The sequence below is a fragment of the Conger conger genome, chromosome 5 (assembly GCF_963514075.1).
Source record: "Conger conger chromosome 5, fConCon1.1, whole genome shotgun sequence".
Classification (NCBI taxonomy): Eukaryota; Metazoa; Chordata; class Actinopteri; order Anguilliformes; family Congridae; genus Conger; species Conger conger.
Genome location: NC_083764.1, coordinates 8,224,721 through 8,248,092, shown reverse-complemented (window position 1 = coordinate 8,248,092; position 23,372 = coordinate 8,224,721). Strand labels below are relative to the sequence as shown.

The 23,372-nt window shown below is 50.4% G+C and overlaps 1 protein-coding gene across 1 annotated transcript in view; it reads left to right on the top strand.

Annotated features, from left to right (window-relative positions):
- The window catches only part of foxo3b (forkhead box O3b), a 61,057-nt gene extending 37,975 nt beyond the window's left edge, over positions 1 to 23,082 (top strand). Inside the window, exons 2-3 of the mRNA XM_061241495.1 lie at positions 16,393 to 17,873; positions 21,900 to 23,082. Of these exons, the coding sequence (XP_061097479.1) occupies positions 16,393 to 17,829 (1,437 nt within the window). The 3' untranslated portion in view covers positions 17,830 to 17,873; positions 21,900 to 23,082. The remainder of the gene's footprint in view (positions 1 to 16,392; positions 17,874 to 21,899) is intronic.
- Positions 23,083 to 23,372: the final 290 nt, after the last annotated feature.

Below are 23,372 nucleotides of genomic sequence, written 5' to 3'. Positions count from 1 at the left end.
GGGATTAGAACCACCGTCCCAGTCATTTACCTTAACCGCTACGCTACAGGCCGCCGATTAGAGATACGTCAGGTGCTAGCATCTGCCGTGACACTTGTAGAAAGGAATGGTAGCAGCAGTTAGCAAACTTTCCAGTCGTTGTGAATGGCCACGGTATGTATGACGGGTCATTTTGCTACAAAGGAGCGTTCCGCCTGTTACTGGCCGAAAAAAAAAGAAAAGAATGTTAGTCAGTTGGGTACTTCATTAATGGTGACTTGCAGTTGATTAGACTAAGCAGGGTACAATCCACCCTGGAGCAATGCAGGGTTAGGGGCCTTGAGCTGTGCTGACCCACAGCTGTGCGGACCTTATCGTGGCTACACCAGGGCTTGGACCACCAACTTTCCCAGTCATGCACTTTAGCCAGGAGGCTACAGGCTGCCACATACATGGAAACTTGTCTGCCTGGATATATTGTCTAATTTCTACGCAGCTTAAAAAGAGTGGTTTTGACATGATGTTCCTGTTCTGAAGTTTTGCAACAGAAGACCACAGCGCGGTAGCACCTGAGCCACAGCGAGTGCAAACGCCCCGCGTGTGAAATGCTACGCTAGCGCTGCTGAGCGGCATCACGCCAGCGCCCGCTGTGCCCGCTCTGTGCTGAGCTGACGTAGCGCTAATCACCTCCGTCTGCAGGTGCGCTCCGGGAGGCTCTCGGGCGGAGGAGCGCCGAGGAGCGCGTGTTGTGGAAACGGCGGATTAGAGACCGCGCCTTTTTTTCCGCCGACGCCTCGCTGCGCTTATGACATCACAACGGGCGAGTGTTCCGACAGGGACGGGGAAAGGTCAACGAACCCTTCAGCGCATTCCGGGCATCGCCTCCCGCTGCGATTCCGTTCATTATTTATGATCTTAACTGAATTCCTCGGGGTCTGGGGCTGCTGGGTGGCGCACACGGTACGGGTGAACGCCGTGGCGATGGAATCCGGCCCGTGCCAGTGCCAACGGGGACCTTCAGGAGTGGCACAGAATTGGCAGCGCATCGCCCAAGGGATGAATGGTAAATGGTTGGCATTTATATAGCGCCTTTATCCAAAGCGCTGTACAATTGATGCTTCTCATTCACCCATTCACACACACACACACTCACTCACTCACTCACACACTCACACACTCACACACTCACACACTCACACACTCACACCAATGGCGATTGGCTGCCATGCAAGGCGCCGACCGGCTCGTCAGGAGCATTCGGGGGTTCGGCGTCTTGCTCAGGGACACTTCGACACAGCCCGGGCGGGGGATCGAACCGGCAACCCTCCGACTGCCAGACGACCGCTCTTACTGCCTGAGCCATGTCGCCCCCATGTATATGTGATATATGTGAGGCGTTCAGGAGGCGGTGTTCATTGGTGGAGCTACCCCCGTTGGCTGATTGGGCATCCGTGACGTGCTTCCTGTGTGCGTGTATGACCGGGCCTCCTCCACCACCACACGGTGTGCAAAGCAGCGGCTGGCGGGCAGTGTGTGTCCTGGAGGAGACGGGCAAGCTGTCTTAACTCTCCCGAGCTGGCAGCAGGGCGTGCACATTAGCACGCTTGTACACGGATCACCAATTGGAAATTCCGAAATTGGGTGGGATTGGAGACGCCAATTAAAAACTGAAATTAAAAAATCCCCTGAATCTTGGGGAGGTGGAGGGCGGGCGGAGGGTGGAGGGCGGGCTGAGGGTGGTGCGCGAGTTATAAAGATGCTCATATTATTAGCCTCCATTTTAAAGCTTTTCCGAGAACTCCCCCGGCCGTCAGGAATCCGCTCCGTTGCCCTCACCGGGCTTCCATACGTCCGCGGGTCTGAGCTGGAACGACGGCACTAAGCGAGCGACGTAAAGATTTAAAACGAAGGAAAGCGCAAGTAGGCGTCAACCGCGTCTCACCGCGGTTCGTACGGCGAGTTCAAGGAGAAATAACATTTCAGAAAAGAAAAGAGAGAGAGAAAAGGCTGGAAGGCCCTGTGAGAAAGAGGGATCTGTTCATCCTTTCATCCCTCCTTTCCTCTGCCCCCTCGTCTCTCTCTCTCTCTCTCCTGGGGAGTGCCCACCCAGGGCCTGGGCATTATGTGCTGAATGCGTCTTTTGTGCGAGGGCTTTGCGGCCTGGATCCCCTGCGCTGGCAGAGCCCCCCGGCGTGGCGAGGCGTGGGGGGAGGGCCCCGGGGGGGCCCCAGGTTTCACGCCCCGGGACCCAGAGGTATGCGCCGGCTGGCGTGGGGGGGGGGGCCACGGCCAAGGCCAGGGACGAACGTCAGGCCCCCGCTCGTAAATCCACACGTCCCCGGTGGGGCTCTGTGGGGGGGCAGGGTGGGAAAGGCTAGGGGGGGAGGGGGGGGAGGAGGAGGGGAGGGCAGCAGGGGTGGGAGAGAGGGGGTTGGGAGGTGTTTTGTGAAGGGAAAAACCCACACAAGTGCAAAAAAAAAGTGAGACTTGGGTGCTTTCTGAAAAAGGGGTGTTTTCAGAAGTCGGAAAGCTTTGAAGGCGCATGGGCGGGGTAGTAAAACTCCCCCCCGGTACCTCCTAAACCGTTCCTAAAACGCTGCCCCTTTCTTACGCACGCTAGCATTAGAAGCCAGATGTGCAGTTGCGGGATCGTTAATCTTGTGAAGACGAGAGGAACGCCCAGATTCACAGCCACCCCTGTCCCGCCGGGGGAATTGTGGGATACCGTGGCTACTGAAACTCCTTACCCCAAAAACCGAAGCTGGTAACTATAAATAGATAAGCCTGTAATGTGAAAATAGCAGCTTACAGAAGTCCCAAGTATTAGCATTATAGATGCCATTGTGTTAATAATTGCAGATAATCTAGTCATTTATTTTAATCCCTTGAAAGTCTATATATTTATCTATTTATCTTTCTCTCCGAATAGGAAAAACAGCAAAGGACACGACCATTACTTTTTCAACAAATATCTAAACCAATTAAAATATATCGCAGTGTAATTAATGTTTGTTACGGAGAGTGAAACCGCCGGTGTTGCGTGTGCCGTTACCCTCAAAGCCGCGAGGACCACAACAGCGACTGGGAAACGGTCCAATAAAAAACAGAAATGCAAAAAAGCCGTGTACTGAACCTGAGGGTAGGGACTGCGCTGTGTCACCTGCAGTTTCCCGGGGGAGACGGCCGTCTGAACGAGCTGACGCGCTCCAGACAGCCGCCGCGCGTTTTAATCACTCGCCCAGTCCTGCCCGCGTCGCGCGAGGGAACGAACGACTTCTGCGCTCTTTTTAACAAACACGTTCTCCGCTCCGGCGAAGTTCCGCGGGCATTAGCAGGGTGTGTATTGGCGTCGACGCGAGCTGGGTGTTCATAGGCGTCTTTTTATCTGGGATTAAACTTGACTTGAACTCTAGATACACAGACACACAGACACACACCCCCCTCCGAAAGAGTTCCGCTAGGCGGACAAAGAGCAACTTTAGTTTTTCTCCCCACGCCCACCGTCGGGCGATGTCGGAGCGGAGGCGTCAATGTGGGGGGCTGGACAGCAGCGGGGGTCAGGGGTCGCGACCCGGCGTGGGCGCGTACTCTCTCTGCACAGAGCGCCGCTACTGTCAGGATCCCAGTCAAATTCCACAGCCCACGTCGGCTGGTACTGCCGCACTGCGGAGAGCCAGACAAGGGTCATTGTGCTGCTGTGTGTGTGTGTGTGTGTGTGTGTGTGTGAGTGTGTGAGAGAGAGAGAGAGTGTGTGTGTGTGTGTGTGTGTGTGTGTGAGAGAGAGAGAGTGTGTGTGTGTGTGTGTGTGTGAGAGAGAGTGTGTGTGTGTGTGTGTGTGAGAGAGAGTGAGTGTGTGTGTGTGTGTGTGTGTGTGTGAGAGAGAGTGAGTGTGTGTGTGTGTGTGTGTGTGTGAGAGAGTGAGTGTGTGTGTGTGTGTGTGTGTGTGTGTGTGTGTGTGTGAGAGTGAGCGAGTCTGAGTGTGTGTGTGAGAGAGAGAGTGAGTGTGTGTGTGTGTGTGAGAGAGAGCGAGTCTAAGTGTGTGTGTGAGAGAGAGAGTGTGTGTGTGTGTGTGTGTGAGAGAGAGTGTGTGTGTGTGTGAGAGTGTGTGTGTGAGAGAGTTTGTGTGTGTGTGTGTGTGTGTGTGAGTGTGTGTGTGTGTGAGAGTGTGTGTGTGAGAGAGAGAGTTTGTGTGTGTGTGTGAGTGTGTGTGTTTATAAGTGTGTGTGCATGTGCAACATTTCCCCCTAAGTTGCAACAATAACAAGATATCCAGAGATAAGCATATCCAGAGACTGGTATATTTAGCGCAGTTGGGGACCTGCATGACTTCTCAGGCCGGTGACACATCAGAAAGGGCCGGCGGAGGTGCGCTGCCGGCCGTGGAAAACGCTGCTTCAGAGAGGAAAATGTCCCAGCCTTACTCAGCACCCCTACCCCCCATGTCTCCGCCACCCTGCTTATAGAAAAAGTTCCACGGAACGCCGATGTTCCTGCAGCTGACGCGTCCGGCTGAGTCAGCAGATTCGTCTGACGTCTCCCCTTCCTGGAGCTGAGGCCCAGGCTTTCGGCTTTCGTTCTGGGGGACAGGTTTACGGACCGCGCCGTGCTGCTGCAGGACTTCCTTCAGTTGGGGGGGGGGGGGGGGGGGGCAGCACGTAGCCTCGTGGCTAACGTGCGCGATTGGGAGCCGTGACATCGGTGGTTCAAGCCCCCGGCGGGGCCGCGATAAGATCCGTGCGGCGGCGTCTCGTGTTTTAAAGCGCAATTTAAGCTTCGCTCCAGAAGGCGGTGCGGGTCTCGCGGTCGAGTGCTCTATCAGTGTGAAGGGTTCGAACAGTCTTATGGTATTCAGATCTGTTCTGATAAACCGGCGGCCTGTAGCGTAGCGGTTACGGTACATGACTGGGACCAAGCAAGGTCGGTGGTTTGATCCCCGCTGTAGCCACAATAAGATCTGCACAGCCTTTGGACCCTTGACCCCACATTGCTTCAGGAGGGATTGCCCCCCCTGCTTAGTCTAATCAACTGTAAGTCTCTTTGGATAAAAGCGTCAGCTAAATAACTGTAATGTGATGTTTGTTTTGGAGGAGCAGGGGGAGAATCAAATGTAATAAACGCCGTAGCAAGTAACCAGCAGTACAAGTAACTTTTTTCTGTTACATTTAAAAAATGTGTTTACCATACGCTATCTGCTTCATACTCACAAGAGAAATTAAAATAACGCTGCAGTTTACACTATCTGAAGGATGAGTAATTTTACGAGTGTGAAAAACACCCTAAATAATCATTCACTAGTTACCGTATACAGGAAGCCCACTCTGGAAAATGTGAAATGTATTCTCTGTGCTGCATTGTGTGGGTGGGTTTTTAGCAATATCCTGTCCTGTGATAGTAAGTTTTTACTGTTACAGTTAATATTCTCTGAGTAATAGTCTAATGTAAAAAGGTAAATAAAGCAGGAATGAAATCGAATACAAATTTACTTTCAGGGTCAGCTTCATATTAGATATGCATTTGTTTTATTGCACATATGGCCAGTTTTCGTGCTGCCCCCAGGATCGCGACGTTGGGAGAAAGTACCCGTATAAGTTGTTCTGTTCTGTGCGCGTAACCGAACGCGTGCGTCGGAGCGCGTCTATGCTAGCGCGTCTATTGAAACGCGTCTGACGGAGCGCGCGCACTCTCGCAGCCTGCCCGCGGCTCCTAACGCGCGTGGGGGAAAGGTCTGACAAACCCACCCGCGAGTGCGAAATTAATATTTGATGTGATGGAATGTAGGTCACCGCCGTTGTTTTTGCGTTTTTTACTCTCTGCGGCGCAGAGCGAGGGAGAGACTTAAGCTGTGTGCATGACATTATTCCACAGCGCAGAAATGAGCTGTTATCGCCAGCAAACACTGACAACGTTAATGTGGTTATTATTATTATTATTATTATTATTATTAGTAGTAGTAGTAGTAGTAGTAGTAGTAGTAGTAGTAGTAGTAGTAATAGTAGTAGTAGTAGTAGTGGTATTATTATTATTAATAATAATAATGTATATGTTGGTGTACTTATTGTCCATAGCAGCTTATTTCTGCTTACTGTGAATACTGTGTGCTGAGGATACAAATTGATCCTAAAAGTACAATTCATAATAATAATAATAATAATGCATATGCCTGTGTACTTTCTGTCCATGGTAGCTTATTTATGCTTACTGGGGATACAGTGTGCTGAGGATATGAATGGATACTAATGCTACTATTCATAATAATTATAACATTAATAATAATAATGTACATCAGTAAGATGTGTGAAATATGCTGCATGGCAGTGATGTGGGCCCTGCCGCCCCCCTCCTGTAGCTGAGAGTGGAATCCCCCACTATGAGAGAGAACTCTTTGTCATGCAGCCGGACTGAAGGCTGAAATGTTTGCTGTAGATTTATGAGTGAAACGTGGGCAGAGCAAGGCGTAAAGCAGTGCATTGTGGGCCAGGACACACAGGCCAAGGCCCTGCTCTACACACACACACACACACACACACTGGAGAACCTTCCTCGGCTGTCTTAGCGTGAAGGCTGTGTTTTCCCGTGTGTAAGATAATATCTAGGGCCTCCATATTAAATATGCTGGGTCTTTGAGGGGTTGTGTGGCTACACAATGACACAGGGAATATTTATGAAAATAGTTTGGGGGTGACATTGGCTCAGGCGGTAAGAGCAGTCATCTGGCAGTCAGAGGGTTGCAGGTTTGATTCTGCCCTGGGTGTGTCGAAGTGTCCCTGAGCAAGTCTCTTAACCACCAAAAGCTCCTGACGAGCTGGTTGGTGCCTTGCATGGCAGCCAACTGCTGTTGGTGTCAGTGTGTATGAATGGGTGAATTGTACAGCGCTTTGGATAAAGGCGCTATATAAATGCTGACCAGTCACCAGGAGTTCTCATAATGTCAGTCTAAGGCTATAAATGGATGTGCCAAAACCATTATAGTTCTCGTTTGACCAAAAAACAAGCTTTTTTTCCTTTAAAATGAAAGTGAGCGTTGGGTTTAGTTTCGGGGCGGGGAGCGTCGGTTGGCGTCAGGCGGAGCGCGGACATTCCGGCCCGGAGCAGCGGGATTAAGCCGTCCCGTACGGCGTGTTCCTCTCGCCCACGGCTGGCTGCGTGGCGTTTCGCCACTCCCCGCCGCGTTTCTGCACTGCCCCGCGCCAAGTCCAGGAGATAAACAGGTGTCAGGCGTTGGGTAAATAACTGCACACGCGTGTGTGTGTGTGTGTGTGTGTTGGATTACGAGCCGGAGCGTTTCCCGTAAGGTGGGGAGCGAAAGTGTGAGGGCGTTGAGAGCGGTGAAAGGTTTTTCCACGTTAGCGGTGAGGACAGCGCGGGATAACTGCTCTCTACTTTCTCCACGGGGGGCATTAGCATCAACGAGGAGGGCTTACTGCTGTCAGTGCCTGCGTCTGGGGCTGGTTTACTGGATCTCCAGGCCTGTGTGTGTGTGTCTCTGGCTGTGTGTGTGTATGTCTGTGTGTGTGTGTCTGTCTGTGTGCCTCTGTCTGTGTGTGTGTGTGTGTGTCTGTCTGTGTGCCTCTGTCTGTGTGTGTGTGTGTGTGTCTGTGTGTGTGTGTGTGTGTGAGTGAGTGAGTGTGTGAGTGTGTGTGTGTCTGTATGTGTGTGAGTGAGTGAGTGAGTGTGTCTGTCTGTCTGTGTGCCTCTGTGTGTGTGTGTGTGTGTGCGTGTGTGAGTTAGTGTGTGAGTGAGTGAGTGAGTGTGTGTCTGTATGTGTGTGAGTGAGTGAGTGTGTCTGTCTGTCTATGTCTGAGCGCGTGTGTGTTTGTGTGTGTCTGTGTTTGTCAACAAGCACAGCAGTGGAATGCAGCAGAGAGTAACATTCCCACGTGTGGGTCAGCTGGGGGGGGGGTTGTGGTGGATTCCTGGGAGAAGGCCATGGCCAAGAGTGCCCAATTCCCCTCCCCTCCTCCCCGGTCCCCGCGCGGGAATGGCGGACTGACGCCCGGCCCTCGGCCGGAAAGGCGCATTTCGGTTGCAGGGAATGGAATGTTCTCTCCGCCGCTCCAAAAGTCGCAACAGCTGGGAATGAGGAGGGAGCGCCGGGCGGGCGTAAAAATAACCTCGCCCCCTCGCGCCGCCCCCTCGCCCCCGCCGCCTCCCTCCGCGGCTATTTATACACCCCGCGTCACGCCGGGGCGGCCTGCTCTGTGTCCCAAAGCGTTTCTTTAAATATCTATACCCCCCCGCGTCCGGGGCCCTGCGCACAGGTACGGACCGTACGTCAGGTTGAGCCGCATCCAGCCCTGCGAGGTGAACGTTGGCTCCTTTCGCTTGTAAAAAAATAACAAAAAAACCCTGGTCCGATTAAAGCTCGAGACTGCTTCCCGTCATCAGATTTAGTTTCCCCCCCCCCTCCTTTTTCCTCACTGGGGCCTGCCTGACGAACTTCACGCACAGAAACCATTCCTTAAAAAGTTCCAGAAAAGGCTTTTTCAGTTTACTGCGGTCATAACTTCCTCTTTTCGCTCTCTCTCTCTCTCTCTCTATCTCTCCCTCTCTCTCTCTCTCTCTCTCTCTCTCTCTCTAAACCAAGGCCTTTGGTGGCGTGCGCGCACACGGTCTTTAAACGCTCGCAGACGAGCCGGCGTGCCGCTTCCCTCTTTCGTTTGCCCTCCTGCTCTCGCTACACGGAGCGGCCCTGTTTGTAAATAGGCCTGTTTTCTCGACGGCGACGAGAGGAATCTCCCCGTGTCTGCTCCCGCGGGGCTGTCTCGGCCGCACAGAGACCTGTACTTTTCCATCTGCGTAAGACGGCGCGGTGCGCGGCTAACGGGCGGTTAGCACCGCTGAGCCGTAGCTAATGGAGACGGGAGGGAGGGCAGCTGCTGGTTCTACTGGACCCCAGCGAAGCTAGCTAGCGTTTTTTTATCCCGAGTCGAAGAAGTGGATCTGTGGCTCTCTGTGTCTGTTGAAGGCCATTGTAGGAAGCCAGGGGGCTGGTTTGGATTGGGGTGGTGAGGGTGGTGGTGGGGGGGGGGGGGTGTTGGCGTGTCTGCCTCTGTGATGTCACTCAAGCAGCATGATGTAATGCTTTGTTGGTGTCACTTGGCAACAAACAATCCAGCCCCGCCTCTCAGCTCTTGATAGGCACTCAAATTCAGAATCTGCTATGCAGGTGTAAAACATTTGTGTGTGTGTGTGTGTGTGTGTGTGTGTGTGTCTGCAGGTGCGTGTGTTTCTCTGTGTGTGCCAATTAGCGAATTAAATTGTTCAAACAATTCCCTGTTTTTCTCTGTTCCCTTTAATTAGTTGAGTCAATTAATTAGCGCATACATTTACTGCAACTGCAGAAGTCTCCAAAATATTCTTCAGCTGTTACAGTAAAAAAAGTACAAAAGCAAATCCCTGATATACTGGAAGTTATTGAATCAATTAAGCAAAGAATGATACTTAAACAACCAGGATCCAGTCCATGAACTGTACTGTATCTCTAGAAGTCTGTTTGGTGAGCTCCTGTTTACTCTTCTGTCTTATTTACTGAGAACAAGATTGGGTTTATATTTAGACATTTAGTTGAAAAGGAAATCAGGAGACGTGCTTCCCTGCAAGCAGTAAATATTGATATTTTACACACAGGTTATGGAGGATTGATGTTATGTAATGAAATGTTTGCATTCGGCGAGCTGCAGAAATGTGATTTTTGTGCAGGGAGCAGGAGGGGAACTTTGTAGATAAAGCGGCCATATCGATTTTATGCTGTAGCTTAGGGGTCCCTTCTCTCTGGCAGGTGAGGGCCCCATGTGCATTCTGGGAAAATAAATGAAAACATTGAAACAGTCTCAACCTGTAGTCGACGAAATAGAGTGGAAGCATCATAATACGAGGTCTGGGATTATGGCGGATTCTCCCTACTCCAGATTTAGCTCCCCATGCAGGTGCAACTGGCGGCCATTTTGACTGCGGAGCGAGAGAATTCAGCCAGTGGAGCTTCCCCCGGGGGGGGTGGTGGGGGGTGAAAGTGACACCCTTTTCTCAACCAGTCTGAGAGAGAGAGAGAGAGTGAGAGAGAGAGGAAGACAAACGACCCGAGGCTTGTTTTGACCCGTCGTTCCGCCACCCACCCCGAATCCCCTACCCCCCTCACGCCCTCCTCACCCCCGCCCCGCCCTTCCCCCGGCGTGAGGGGGGAGGGCTCCGTGTTTACGGTTGCATAACCGGTGGGCCGCTTTTAGGGCCTCAGGAATGCCCCCAGAGTCCGGGCCGCTTCGCACAGGTGCAGCGCAGAGGGCAGGGCGCCGGGCGGGGGGGCGCCGTGGACGGGCTAGGCCACCCCCTGGTGGCGGGTCGTGGGCTCCTTTCTCTCCATTTTTAATGCGAAGGAAGATATGAGTTCTGACCCTCCGCTGAACTCGCACGTCAACGCAATACCGACGCCGCCAAATATCGATCCGTGCGCTCCGGACCGGGAATACGGAGGCCTTGATCTGCGACTACAGAGGCAATAAAGGAGTGGAATCGGAAGGAGGTTTTTGACAGGTGTGAGTGGCTCACTGTGGGCAGAAGGCCGTTCTGGCACTGCGGAGGTCCCTGAAGCTGCCTGGTAGAGTGTTGGGGGGGGGGGGGGGCCTCCTTTTCAGCTGATTGGTCCTCTGGGTGCTGGTGGGAGGAGTGGGCTTTCTGAAAGGAAGAGCCGATTCTTTCAAAGTTGGTTTTTTTGAGGGGGGGGTTTTTTTGGTGGAGGATGTTGGCTGAGAGAGGCAGCTGCTGCCTGTCCTGCCAAATCCAAGAGCCGTCCGAGGGCCGCAATGTAGCGTCCAGTTACACAACTCTGCCCCCCCCCGCCCCTCACCTCCGCCACCCCCCACCCCCCTGCCCCCCTGCCTTCCCACCCCTCACCCCCCCATCCCAAAAAAAGGAAAGGAAAAGAAAGCCAGTGGATTCCTGCTAGCGTAGCTGACAGTGATTAATTGTTACCACATGTTGCTGTCAGACAGAAAGAGCTCTGTATTCTTGTGTAGGCCGTTTGCAGCTGGTGTTCCTGCCTAATGGTGAGAGAGAGAGAGCAGGGAGAGAGAGAGCGAGAGAGCAGAGAAAGAGAGAGGTAGAGAGAGAGCAGAGAGAGAGAGAGAGAGACTGAGGTTAAAAAAGTGTTTTGGTGTCTTGATACACGAGCAGAGTCAATAGCACGCAAAGTAAAAAGAAAAAGACTAAATAGGCAAGCGCAGTGAAAGGCCTGTCAGTTAGCACATCAGCTGCTGGCCAGGGGAAGAGGAATAACGATTTTGCGATCCCAGGGCAGGAGGGGGATGGGGCGGTAGCTGTACGGAGAAATGCAGGGTTTATGAATCAGAGCTCCTGGCTCAGGCCTGCTGGGTTTTTTTTTCTTAATGGGCTGGAGAATATGCAGGAGAGGAGCCAGCACAGTAAATATACCCCGCGCTGCATGCTGGGGCTTTTTTTCACGTACGCGCAGGCGTTTTTCACACGTACGCTAGTGCACAGGTGCGCAATTCATCACGGCCGTTGGAGGGAGGCTTCAGGCCCTGCTGATACGATATTCGTCGTCTGCTCGAGTGTTTTCAACCGTTTTCGCGAACACATCAGTCTGCCCTGCACTTGTGCCTTAGAGCGCGCCGATAAACTGGACGCAGGCCCGTAGCATTAGCGGCGTTGTTTATTTTTCGGGAAAAAACAACAGCGGCAGCTGGGAACACTTAAGTGTGTTTTTTCGAGCGGTGTTTGTCACAGTCGTCCATAAAATGCCCGACGTCATTCCTCGAGAGACGCCCGCTCGTGTAAACGGCGGTTCCCCTCGACGTCGCGCTCCGCTATCGTGCGGAACGTGCGGTACACGTGCGCCGGAGGTCACGGGAGGTCACAGGAGGTGTCCCGGGGGGCTGGCGTCCGCGTTAGCGACCGCAGGAGCCCGCCTCCCCCTCCTCCTCCACCTCCTCCTCCTTCTTCGAAACGGTGTCGCGTTTCTCCGGTCCGGCCCTCTTGTCTGAAAACAGCGGAACATTTAGGTGGCGATTGAACAGAACACAGTGTTTTTGGGGAGAAAAAAAGAAAAAGAAAACAAGAACAACTAGAAATGTCACTGGTTGAACGGCGCAGTAAATCAAAAGAGACAGTTGTGTGTATTGTTCCAGTGTGTACACAGTACAAACCTTGTGTTATTTTAAGGCTGACAGAGCTTCTGAGGGGAATGTACTCAATGAAGTAAAATGTACTCAATGTACCATAGTTGATTTTACATTTTAATGAAGCTGGACATATTTTGATGATGCAATATCAGGAATGAAACTGGGCCATTGTTCTGTGCAAAGGGCCACACTTGTACCTCTACCTCAGGGGTCCTCACACTTTTGTGGCAAACCACCCCTGTCATACTCATGTGCACAAACCAGAGATAAACACAATGCACTGAAGGCATGGGTGGACTGGACTGCCTACTTCCTGCACGTATATTCGGCCACATTCAGGCACGCGTTACAGAAGCACATACTCTCCTCTGGATGCAGTTTAACGGAGGAACTTGGAACATACTGCAAACCCCCGAAACACTGCAACATAGTCAGATACTGTATGCAAATGTTTGATATAGCGATGCGATAGCATGTGAGCATAAACCCAGAAACATTGCAACGCAGTTACACATCATATGCAAATGTTCGATATAGTCACGTGATATGGAGAGACAATGTTTTTAAAATCCAAACTGATTTTTTAAAAACTGAAACTTAAAAAAAAAAAAAATCCCCTCAAATGAACCTCAAACCACATCTGTAAATCAGGTGACCCCCACATGGGGGTCATGACCCCAATTCTGCCGCAACACCCGCTCTACCTCCTACTCCGCACAGATGTCAGGGCCCTTGATGATATGGGCCCTTTTTTCAGGCCTGGGTCCGGTCTCGTGCCCCCTGTGTGTACACTACAACCGGGACGCAAAGGACGGGAAGCGCTGTTCCTTCCTTCGGCTCTTCTGTTGTGTGGTTTGTTTGTTTTTTTTTCTTAAACGTTATGTTCTGTTCTGTTCTTACTGGAGAGCCATTAACTTTCCGCCCGCGAGGGCGTTCGGCGCTGGCTTGCCGTGCCGTGACTCACTCCTCCTCTCCCCGCGCAGCAGAAAAACCACTGTGTTCGAGAAAACGCGTGTACAGTAGACGTTCTGTACAAAGTGTTCAGGACACGCGCGTGCGGTCCGCACAGAAGCGCTAAACGCCGGCTGCTCGGCTCGACGTCGATCGCTGGAAGGGAGGGGGGGGGGGGGGGGGCGGGGGGGGGCTGGGGGTAATAAATTAATGGGTGAGACAGGTAATAAATGAATGGGTGAGAATGTGTTCATGCTCGAAATCGAAGAATGCTTCGTTTTTTTCCCCCTTGTTTCTTTTGTTTATGAAGATGTGATGTGGGCGGGAAGAAATGTGCGTCCCGTTGGAAAATGCCGTCTAAAGCCCTCCGTCTTAAAGAGTTTTCCTTCAAAGGCAACCCCAATGCAGAGGAACCTCGAAGCAATTTCAGGCCAAAATGAGGAGGGGGGGGTTGGGGGTGGGGTTCCCGAAAAAAAACCTCACAGAGGATACCGCACCAGTTTGAGCCTAAAAGGACCGTCCCGGGTGCGTTCACAAAGCCAGGGCCCACGCGAGCGTCGGGAACCCGCCCTCGTCTTGAACCGCTACGGTTTTAATATTGCTTTTATTGCTCTGGTCTTTAATCTGAATCAGCCGGCTCTGTTTCTGGCACGCCGGATCCCCCCCCCCGTCCCGTCCCGTCCCGTCCCGTAACTAGGACGATGCTAACGGGACCGTCTGAGTGCTGAGTCTCGAGCCTGCAGATGGCCGTGCGCGCGGCGTGCGCGCATGATGATGTCATTCCTGTCGGGAGACGAGCGGCTGTAATTAATGGCGGTAAAACTGTGGGCCGCAATATTCTAATGCTTCGTCCCACATAACGGGATGATTCAATAGCCCCCGTTCGGCGCAGTGTTCCTTTCTGCCACGGGCTGCGCGGCTTATACAACGTTACACAAAGACCTGGAAGCTGATTTTCACGGTTTTCTAGGGTGGGAAATTAACATCAGCCACTAACCAAAGGCTGGAAAATGTTATCTAGTGTTCCAGCCCCCGTCACTGGGAGGTCCCGTTCTGGTAGAACGGTGAAACTGGCTGGTGAATTTAGGATGCTTCAGCCACTGTGGCTAGTTTGTTTCCTTGTCCCAGTGGCTTCATCCCCAAATGAGTTAGCATAGCAGCTAAGGAGAGGTGAATGACTGATAACAGGTCCACGGATAAAATGTGTTACAGTAAGCATAAGCAAGGACTCGTTTGACATCATGGGGGAGTCCTGTTGTGACGGAGATGAGTTCTCTGGTCAACAGCTGCGGCCAAATGTGCCAAGATTAACAGCTCATCAATTCTATAATAAAAAAATGGATGTAATGTGTTTATGTGCAGTTAGGTGTGAACATTTTACTCATTTGTTTTCATTTAACAGGAAATGAGATATTCAGTTCAGTTAAAATGAAATAAAAAAATAAAAAGACTTGATTCTTAGAAAAGAAAAGGAACAGTTTCTGGCTTCTTGATCTGGTTTGTTTGGTTTTTACCCCCCCCCCCCCCTTCACTTAATCAACATTCAAGAATGACCTCAGCAACAAACAGGCCTCTACTCCACTGTCACGCGACTCTCGCAGTGGGCCGAAGTGGTCGGTCTGAATCAGACCTTGGCGTTAGCTTCAGCAGTGCCGTTAGCGCACGGATCACCCTAGCGCTCCGCTCGTAAAAAAAAAAAAAAAACACTCGATTCAACAGCTCCCGCTCCTCTAAAATCCACCGCACTGTCCAAGAAATGTTCCCTCTGCTATTATTATTTTAACTTTTTCACACCCGCAAGGGGGGCGTACGTTGTGTTTTCCCAACGCTCTGCCGGTAATTTAAAGGCTCTAAAACCTTCTTTTTTTTTACTTAAACACGCTACAAGATGGATGTCCAATGGCTATAGTTCCAGCAGGCAGTCGTCATAAATATTCTGATCTCTCAGCAAAATGATCACTAATAAACAATGGCTGTTCAGAGAAATGAGTCCGTGCATGGATGAGAAGGGGCCTCCCCTGGTCATATCAGCACTTTCACATCAAGTCATCAAAATAATTCATGTTTTAATGCTTTTTGATGACAAATAATAATTGGAAAGGACAGTTATTGCTGCCAGACCAGTGGTAACCAGCCCTGATCCTGCAGGTCTACCATTCTGCAGGTTTTCATTTCAACCCAAATTTGACTCTACTAATCAAGGAGATCTCTATATGTTGAATGAGGTGCGCATTGTTAGGGTTGGAGTGAAAACCTCCTGGAACAGGGTTGGTTAGCACTGCTCAAACCCTGGCTAGACCTAGCAATAAGATCTGTATTCCAGATAGTGAATTAAAAGTACTTTGCTTTCTTGTGAATGTACGATATCTGGACCAGCTAAAGTATTTGCCATTTGTAGATAGGCACTGGTATTGCTAAAGGATCACATCAGATGATTACATACGGAACTGTGGATTCCATATCATGCCGTTTTGAACCTAGTAACAGAAAAGAGGTTGGTTGGAGACAGCGTGTGTTTCCAACTTTCATAGACCTATTATTTTTTTTGTTCATAACGTATGGAGCTCTTCACCGGTACTTGTATAAACAATGGGTGATATTTATCTGGAGACACGGAAACCCACCTCGTTTCCGTGACACCAATTGAAAAAAAGGATTCCCCATTGTCAGAGTTATGTAACCCGGCGCAGGGTGTTCACTTTTCATTTCCCATCATTAATACGCTCCATTATGACATTAGTTTTTATACGAACCGTAATAACTCTGCTGGGTAACCTTGGTAACAAGGGGCTCGTTGTAATGTAACCAAAGTCCGCCTCCCTCCCTGCATGTCAGCCATCTTGGCTCGAAGTGGGTGAAAACACGAACGCATCGAATTTCACGGGGGATGTGGGCGTTTGTGAAGGGATCGAGAGGGGAAGGCAAGGTTAGCCTCGCGGGATGTTGCTTGACTGGCGGCAGTGGGCGTCGCTGGTTGGAGCCCCGCCGGCACATTCGGGCGTTGAACTGCGTCAGGAGAAATGAAGTCGGGGTCCCTAAATGGAAAAAAAGGAAGAAGCACTCCAGGGTTTTAACTCCCTCGCTCTCCCCACTTGCGACTGTCCTCTCTGGCATTTCTCCCAGGGCGTCCGTGTTCTCGGCGCACCTCCCCTGGTTACGTAAACGCTTCAGAAAAGGACGTGCGAGACCAAAAAATTATTCCGCCAGTGTATACAGTTAGACGATGTCACTGATTGAGTGTAGCAGCTGCTGTACATCCTCCTCCGACCGGTGGGAAATGTATACGCGAGATGTAACACCTCTTTTTCTCCTTTCTGTCTTTTTGCAGAACTCCATCCGGCACAACCTCTCCCTCCACAGCCGGTTCATCCGCGTGCAGAACGAGGGAACGGGGAAGAGCTCCTGGTGGATGATCAACCCCGACGGCGGTAAGGGCGGGAAGGCCCCTCGGCGACGGGCCGTCTCCATGGACAACAGCAACAAGTACGCCAAGAGCCGGGGCCGGGCGGCCAAGAAGAAGGCCGCCCTGCAGGCCGCCCAGGAGGGGGGCGCGGAGAGCCCGTCGGGCCTGTCGAAGTGGCCCGGGAGCCCCACGTCCCGCAGCAGCGACGAGCTCGACGCCTGGACCGACTTCCGCTCGCGCACCAACTCCAACGCCAGCACCATCAGCAGCCGCCTCTCGCCCATCCTGGCCAACCCGGAGCTGGACGAGGTGCCGGACGACGAGCCGCCCCTCTCCCCCATGCTCTACTCCAGCCCCAACAGCCTGTCGCCCTCGGGGGGCAAGCCCTGCCCCCCCGAGCTGCCCCGCCTGGCCGACCTCGCCGGCACCATGAACCTCAACGACGGGCTCTCTGACAACCTCATGGACGACCTGCTCGACAACATCAACCTGACGCCGTCCCCCCCGCAACCGTCCCCTGGGGGGGGCGCCGGGGCCGGGGCCGGGGCCGCGGCCGGGGCGGCCGGGGGCCCCATGCAGAGGAGCTCCAGCTTCACTTTCGGCTCCAAGTCCGGGGGGCTGGGCTCCAACTCCAGCAGCTACAGTAACTCCATCTTCGGGCCGCCGTCGCTGACCGGCATGCGCCAGTCGCCCATGCAGACCATCCAGGAGAACAAGCAGGCCACCTTCTCCTGCATCTCCCACTTCGGCAACCAGACCCTGCAGGACCTGCTCAACTCGGAGGCGCCCAGCCACGCCGACGTCATGATGACGCAGTCGGACCCACTCATGTCGCAGGCCAGCGCCTCCGTCTCGTCCCAGAACTCCCGGCGGAACCTCATCCTCCGCAACGACCCCATGATGTCCTTCACCGCCGCCCAGTCCAACCAGGGCAGCCCCGGCCACGGGAGCCTGCTCCTGGCGCAGTCCCAGAACTCCCTGCTGTCCGGGGGGAGGACCGGACTCTCGACGTCCATCAACGGGGCCGTGGGCCTGGCCAACGACACCAACAACCTGGTCTCCGTCAAGAGCCAGCTGCACTCGACCGGCGGGAACTCGGGCATGCAGGTCAGCTCCTCGGACTCCTCGCTGTACCCGGGCCTCAACGGGAGCCAGGACCGGTTCCCCGCCGACCTGGACCTGGACATGTTCAACGGGAGCCTGGAATGCGACATGGACTCCATCATACGCAACGAGCTCATGGACGCCGACGGGCTGGACTTCAACTTCGACTCCCTCGTCTCCGCGCAGAACGTGGTCAACCTCAACGTGGGCAGCTTCGCCAGCGCCAAGCAGGCCTCCCAGAGCTGGGTGCCCGGCTGAGCGGGGACGGGGAGGGGGCGCACGGAGCGGGAGGGGCGAGGCAGGTGAGGCTCGAGCACCTTTCACAGCGGTTCTTCTAAAAACGGAAAACTCATTTGCATGCGATTCAAGGACAGGAGCCTGGGAGTGTTCCAGGTCTTAAAGCTCAAGAGTTTTAATGAAGAATACTGCATAGGTACTGCGTCAAAAGCACTGTGGTCATTTCACGCTTGCTAGCAAGAGTCTCGCATATTGTAAGATAATACAACATTTATGTACCGATTTTTTCATCCGCGTTTCTTATTCTACGGGCGTGCGTGCGTGTGTAAAGAGCAAGCCTGAACAAAAAAATAGCACTATCATACACTCTGCAAGGTAAACCAGCACACTTTGTATGTGTGTGTTTTGGGGGGGGGTCTCTGTGTCATGTGTAAATTAATTTTTAACCGGGCCTAAGGAATGCCATTTGGCCTCAGGCAAAGACACCTTTGGCACGGTATCCAGTCTATAAGACCTGCAGGTAAATGTTGACCTCTAGAGCTCGTTGCTATGGCCACCGCTCACCCACACAGCCGGGTGTTTGGACCGGGCCTTTTTTAAATGCCAGGGGTTAGCGGCCCAGGTCAAGCGCAGCAGCCTGGCTGAACACAAAAGACACGCACGCCAGGTGAGGTATACACCTGTCCTGACGCTGCCCTTGACCGAGGCACTGGCCTCAGACCTGCAGTTGGACCCTGGGCTCCGCACTGTGGCCCCCTACAGCTCCTAAGTAACTAGGATCGGTCAATTGCAAAAAGGACAAAATTGAATGAAGTTTATCTTACGCAACCCGCAAAGCACACAGTATGAACTAGGGCAGGGGGGTGTCAAATTGAATTCCCAGGGGGCTTTTTGGGGTTTCCTTCCAGTCAGCTGTCAATGAAGGCCTTGAGAACAAGGTATGTGGATACTTTAGCCCAAGGGTCTCCAGCCCTGGTCCTGGAGAGCTACTGGGTCTGCTGGTTTTTGGTTTTCATCTTAAAATCAGCACCCTGTTGAGACCCCGGTAATCAGATGACGTGAGTTAATTAATCAATTAGAGCAGTTGATTATAGTTAAGTGCAGAGTAACAACGAAAACCAGCGGACACTGCAGCCCTCCAGGACTGGAGTTTGACACCGGTGAGCTAGGGCAATGCTAAGGAAGCACCATCACAGAGGGGCTACAGATAAAGAGAATACGTATAGGGCGTTAGCATAGAAGATGAGTTGAACTTCAGGCAGTTGGGTAATAGCTCGTAACTCGTAGTTTCGGGTCCCAGGTGGGGCCCGCCGTTGTGCCCTCGAGCACAGGTCCTCAATCCGAATGGGCTCAGTAAAATATCCTGCTCTATAAATGGATTGTATGCAAAACAGGGACATGCAAACTCTGTAACCTGCTGCCCATAAGATCATCCGCAGAACACCTCAAATTTAAATGCTGAGGCGCTGGAAAGTTTCAAACGCGTTTTTGTCTTCATAAGCCACCGATGCTTATATAAACATCCAAATTCACGTCATTCAGGTGGACGACAAATGAAAATTGTTACTTTAAAGAGATATGAATGAAAAGATTCATCGCATAATTATGTCTTACCTACGTATGAATATATGACGTCAGACTAAAATGTTTCGTATGTATTTATCAATTGTGTTTTCTGGACATCTTATATACCTGTAATATTAGTTGCCTGTGCTTAACCTACCGACTAAGCTGTGCAGCATTGCTAAGTGCTGGCGAAGCTGCCAGTGTGCCTCATCACTCTCAACTCAGATAGAGGGAGTAAAGACACACACACACACACACACACACACACACACACAGTGTACACTCATTTTCATTTAACCTGGTACCGGTGCAGAGTGGGAAGCCTCAGGAAGCTTTGACAAAGTTGGCGGAGTTTTGTCAACAACCGCCGACGCGGGCCGCGGGCAGCGGGTGACTGAGGGGGCCGAGGCAGTGACAGCTCACCCAACCCACAATGCAAACACATCTACTTCCTGAGGTCAGAGGTCAATGAGCTGAAGGGTGAACACTCACAGTGCTGACATTATTATTATTATTATTATTATTATTATTATTATCACGAGTACTTTTATTACTTATTACTGTTATCATTAGTACCAGTACTAATTATTTGTGTACTGGAGTCACATTTTAAAAAGCAACCTTTTCATGTATTTATTTATTTACAGCAAGGAGTTTGAGTTCAGCAAGCCCCCAAAACTGACATTCCATACCCTGACTTCATTTATTCAAAGTTAAGGACCATTGCTGAATATATCTGAGTTGTATTTGATATCGTCAGGTAAAGTGTGTAGTTTTTACAGTTATAAACGAATCGCCATTTTCCCCCCTTTTTTGTTTTTTTGCTGAACCTTATTGGATGTCTCCTGGGAAACTGAACCCGGACTGAGCATTGCAGTTATAGGGTCCGACGGAGCTTAGTCGCCATTTGCATGTCATTACCATGATTCAGGTCCTCTTTTACACGCAATTTACATGCATTCCGATGCCACGACACGCTATCATTTGGCGGAGCACTGGCAGTTGTGTCTTCAGAGCAGGTTTTATAGGACGTGAGCCGTGCTTTAACCCTTTGAAGAGTAGATCTTTTTTGGAATGTTTTTCAAACTCCATTGCTCCATTCAGTCACCAGTCGTCATTGTGACATCAGCAGTAGAATGTTCATTCAAGAACATTCTAAGCAGCACAGATTTGTCATCTCACACCTTAGAGGGTTAATGACCCTCATTGGCCTTTATGAACACAGGTCTGAAGACGGGCACACTGTGCTTGAGGTATGGCGCCTTCGTGCGAGCCCACCTTTAGACACAAACACCCGCAGTGGCTGAGAAAAGCAGGAAGGTGACCTTTCGTATGGGGGGGGGGGGTTGAATATCCTTAATAAATCCTGAATGTACGCCACACCTGTCCGATTGTGTTAGCGTGACAACACCGGATGTGTGAACAGCTGCGTGGAAAGGGCGTTGGGTCACGTCTCCTGTCGGCATGAACACGCCCAATTATAACACCCGCAAATTAGTTAGAGCCGTGCGTGAAGATTAGACTCCCACTCTCAGGTTTTGCCTTGTACCTGCATGCCTAGCAGAATCAAAGATGATGCTTCTTTAAACCCTTTTTTGGAATGCTTTTTCAAAATTCCAAGTCAGTGTTCTGGAACTCCATTGCTTTCAGTCACCGGTAGTGATTGTGACATCAGCATTAGAATGTTCAGTCCAGAACATTGTAATCACATATTTGTGGTCATACCCCTGCTGAAAAGAAAAAAAAGAAAACAGCTCAAGTTAGGTTTGACTAGCTGGTAACTGGTTGACCAGTTCAGACCAGCTTCATGACCAGCTTAGACATGCTGGTTGACCAGCTCATACCCAGCTACACCAGCATATGACCAGCTTGACCAGCTCAATTTTATCAGAGGCATAGCAGTGTTTTTTTTTAATTTGATTTGATAATCTTTATTTTGAACTTACATATATTAAAACAAAATAAAACATAATGAAGGCCACAAACTATATTTAATGAAAAATAAAAAATAAAAAAAACAAAATAAATAAAAGTGCGATCATTTCTCATCCCCTGTGTCCAAAAAGGAGTAGGAAGAAGTAAAGACTTATTTACTCCTACCCCCTTATTTCATTAATCATAATTTCAATAATCAATTCCAAATGCGCTGTATGCTTACTATATATTATGATAGCTATATATAATTTATTTATACCTACATATACACACCTATTTGAATATTCTCATATATTTATATATACATACATACATACATACATACATACATACATACATTCATACACATACACACAGCAGTGTTAAGGAAGATGGTAGACTGTCTGTACCTTAGGTTGAAATTGCCCTCAATTGTTCATAAACCGAAAATTGTTTGAATCCTGTTACGGGAGCAGCAGTCCGACCAGGCAGGAACACAGACAGCACATCTCTTCAGCCGACTCTGGACCTAGTCCCACGGCGGATCTGGAAAACGTTTTTGAAAGCGTCTCCGAATAGATTTGTTATGTCTTTTCTTCTCGACTTTACAGATCCCGACCGTGATGCAAGACCCACCACAACCACCCTTTTGCCAAACCAGCGAGCAGCATGACGGGCGGACGAAAGGCCCCGTTTACAGCAGGAATCCTCCCGGAAAACCACCCACCACGCCGCACACAAAAAACCCCAACCGGCACAGATTCAAGAACAGTCGCTTCAGCTTTTTTCGTGGAGTTCCCTACAACAGCAGCAGCAAAACAAAACATTTAAAAAAAAATAAACAAATAAAAAAGACAAGAGAAAGGATGAACTTGTTTTAAAAAAAAAAAAAAAAGTAAAATTATGCAATCTTGTTTTCCGAGAAATAACATGTAATAAACCATGCATAGAAAGATATAGTGTTCTTTAAAAAAAAAAAAAATAAGAGGAAAAAAAAAAAAAAGAGCTTGTGAGTATAGTGTAGCCTTTTACAGTGCAGTAGTTTCTGTAAGAAGTGATGTGGTCTTCTCTCATTCAGTGCTTTCTGGGATGTTTTCATTCGAATATCTTCCTCTTTTTTCCTCCACGCTTTTAATGTTTTAATGTTCCTGTAAGTTGTCACTGTTTAACCTTTGACCTTTGAACTTATTACTTACCCCCCCGCCCGGCCCTGCCCCTGCCCCTGCCCCCGGCCCCACTACCATCCTGCTGCCACAGTTTTGTTGTTTCTTGCCAGCAGCCGGATGAGAGTAGAGAAAGCAGAATAGCCTCGGTTCGGAGTAACCAGTGAGATACCGCTTCTCCAGTCTCTAGGCTGGAACCCAAGGCCAGGGGTATAAATTGTATGTAATTTGGTGCACTTCTGTTTGTTGTTAGCTCTTTTCCATAGCCTTACATACTTTTTTTTTTTTTTTTTTTCAATTTCTTGCTTTTACCCCCCACATCCAATTTTAAAATCGTATTATTGCCCCCCACCCCCCCCACCCCACAAAAAAAAGAAGCATAATCCAATCTACAATTATAGGAGAGCTTGTAACTGTTTGTGTATTACGTAACTGTAAAATGGAAGAAAAAAAAAAGAAGAAAAAATAATAAACATCTGTCAAGGCTCTATGTGGTAAACATGAAGTGCTGAGGAACGGTCCCCGTGGCAAAGGTTTATGAGGACTAAAGTATATGTAGCCAAAATATGTTTTAGCGTTGTGTACACTTCTACGCCATAACGGGTGCTAATTAAACAGTGTTCGGTCTGTCTTTGCAGGCTTCTTGCGTTTTCCAGTTAACAGAGAAAAGTAGTTTGTGATTTAAAAAAATAAATAACATTAATAGTACAGTAACGGAGATATGGCAGGACTCCAGGTGGGTTGCCCACCTGAACGCCATTTTATTGAGAAAACAATAAGCTATCTTGTACATTGCCAAACTACTTGAACATGTGAGAGATGCTGGCAGCCAAAAAAAAAAAGAAAGAAAAGAAAACAAAAAACGTACAACGTAAACAGGGAAATTAGCTTAGCTCAGGCTGTTTGCAGTGGCTGGAAATG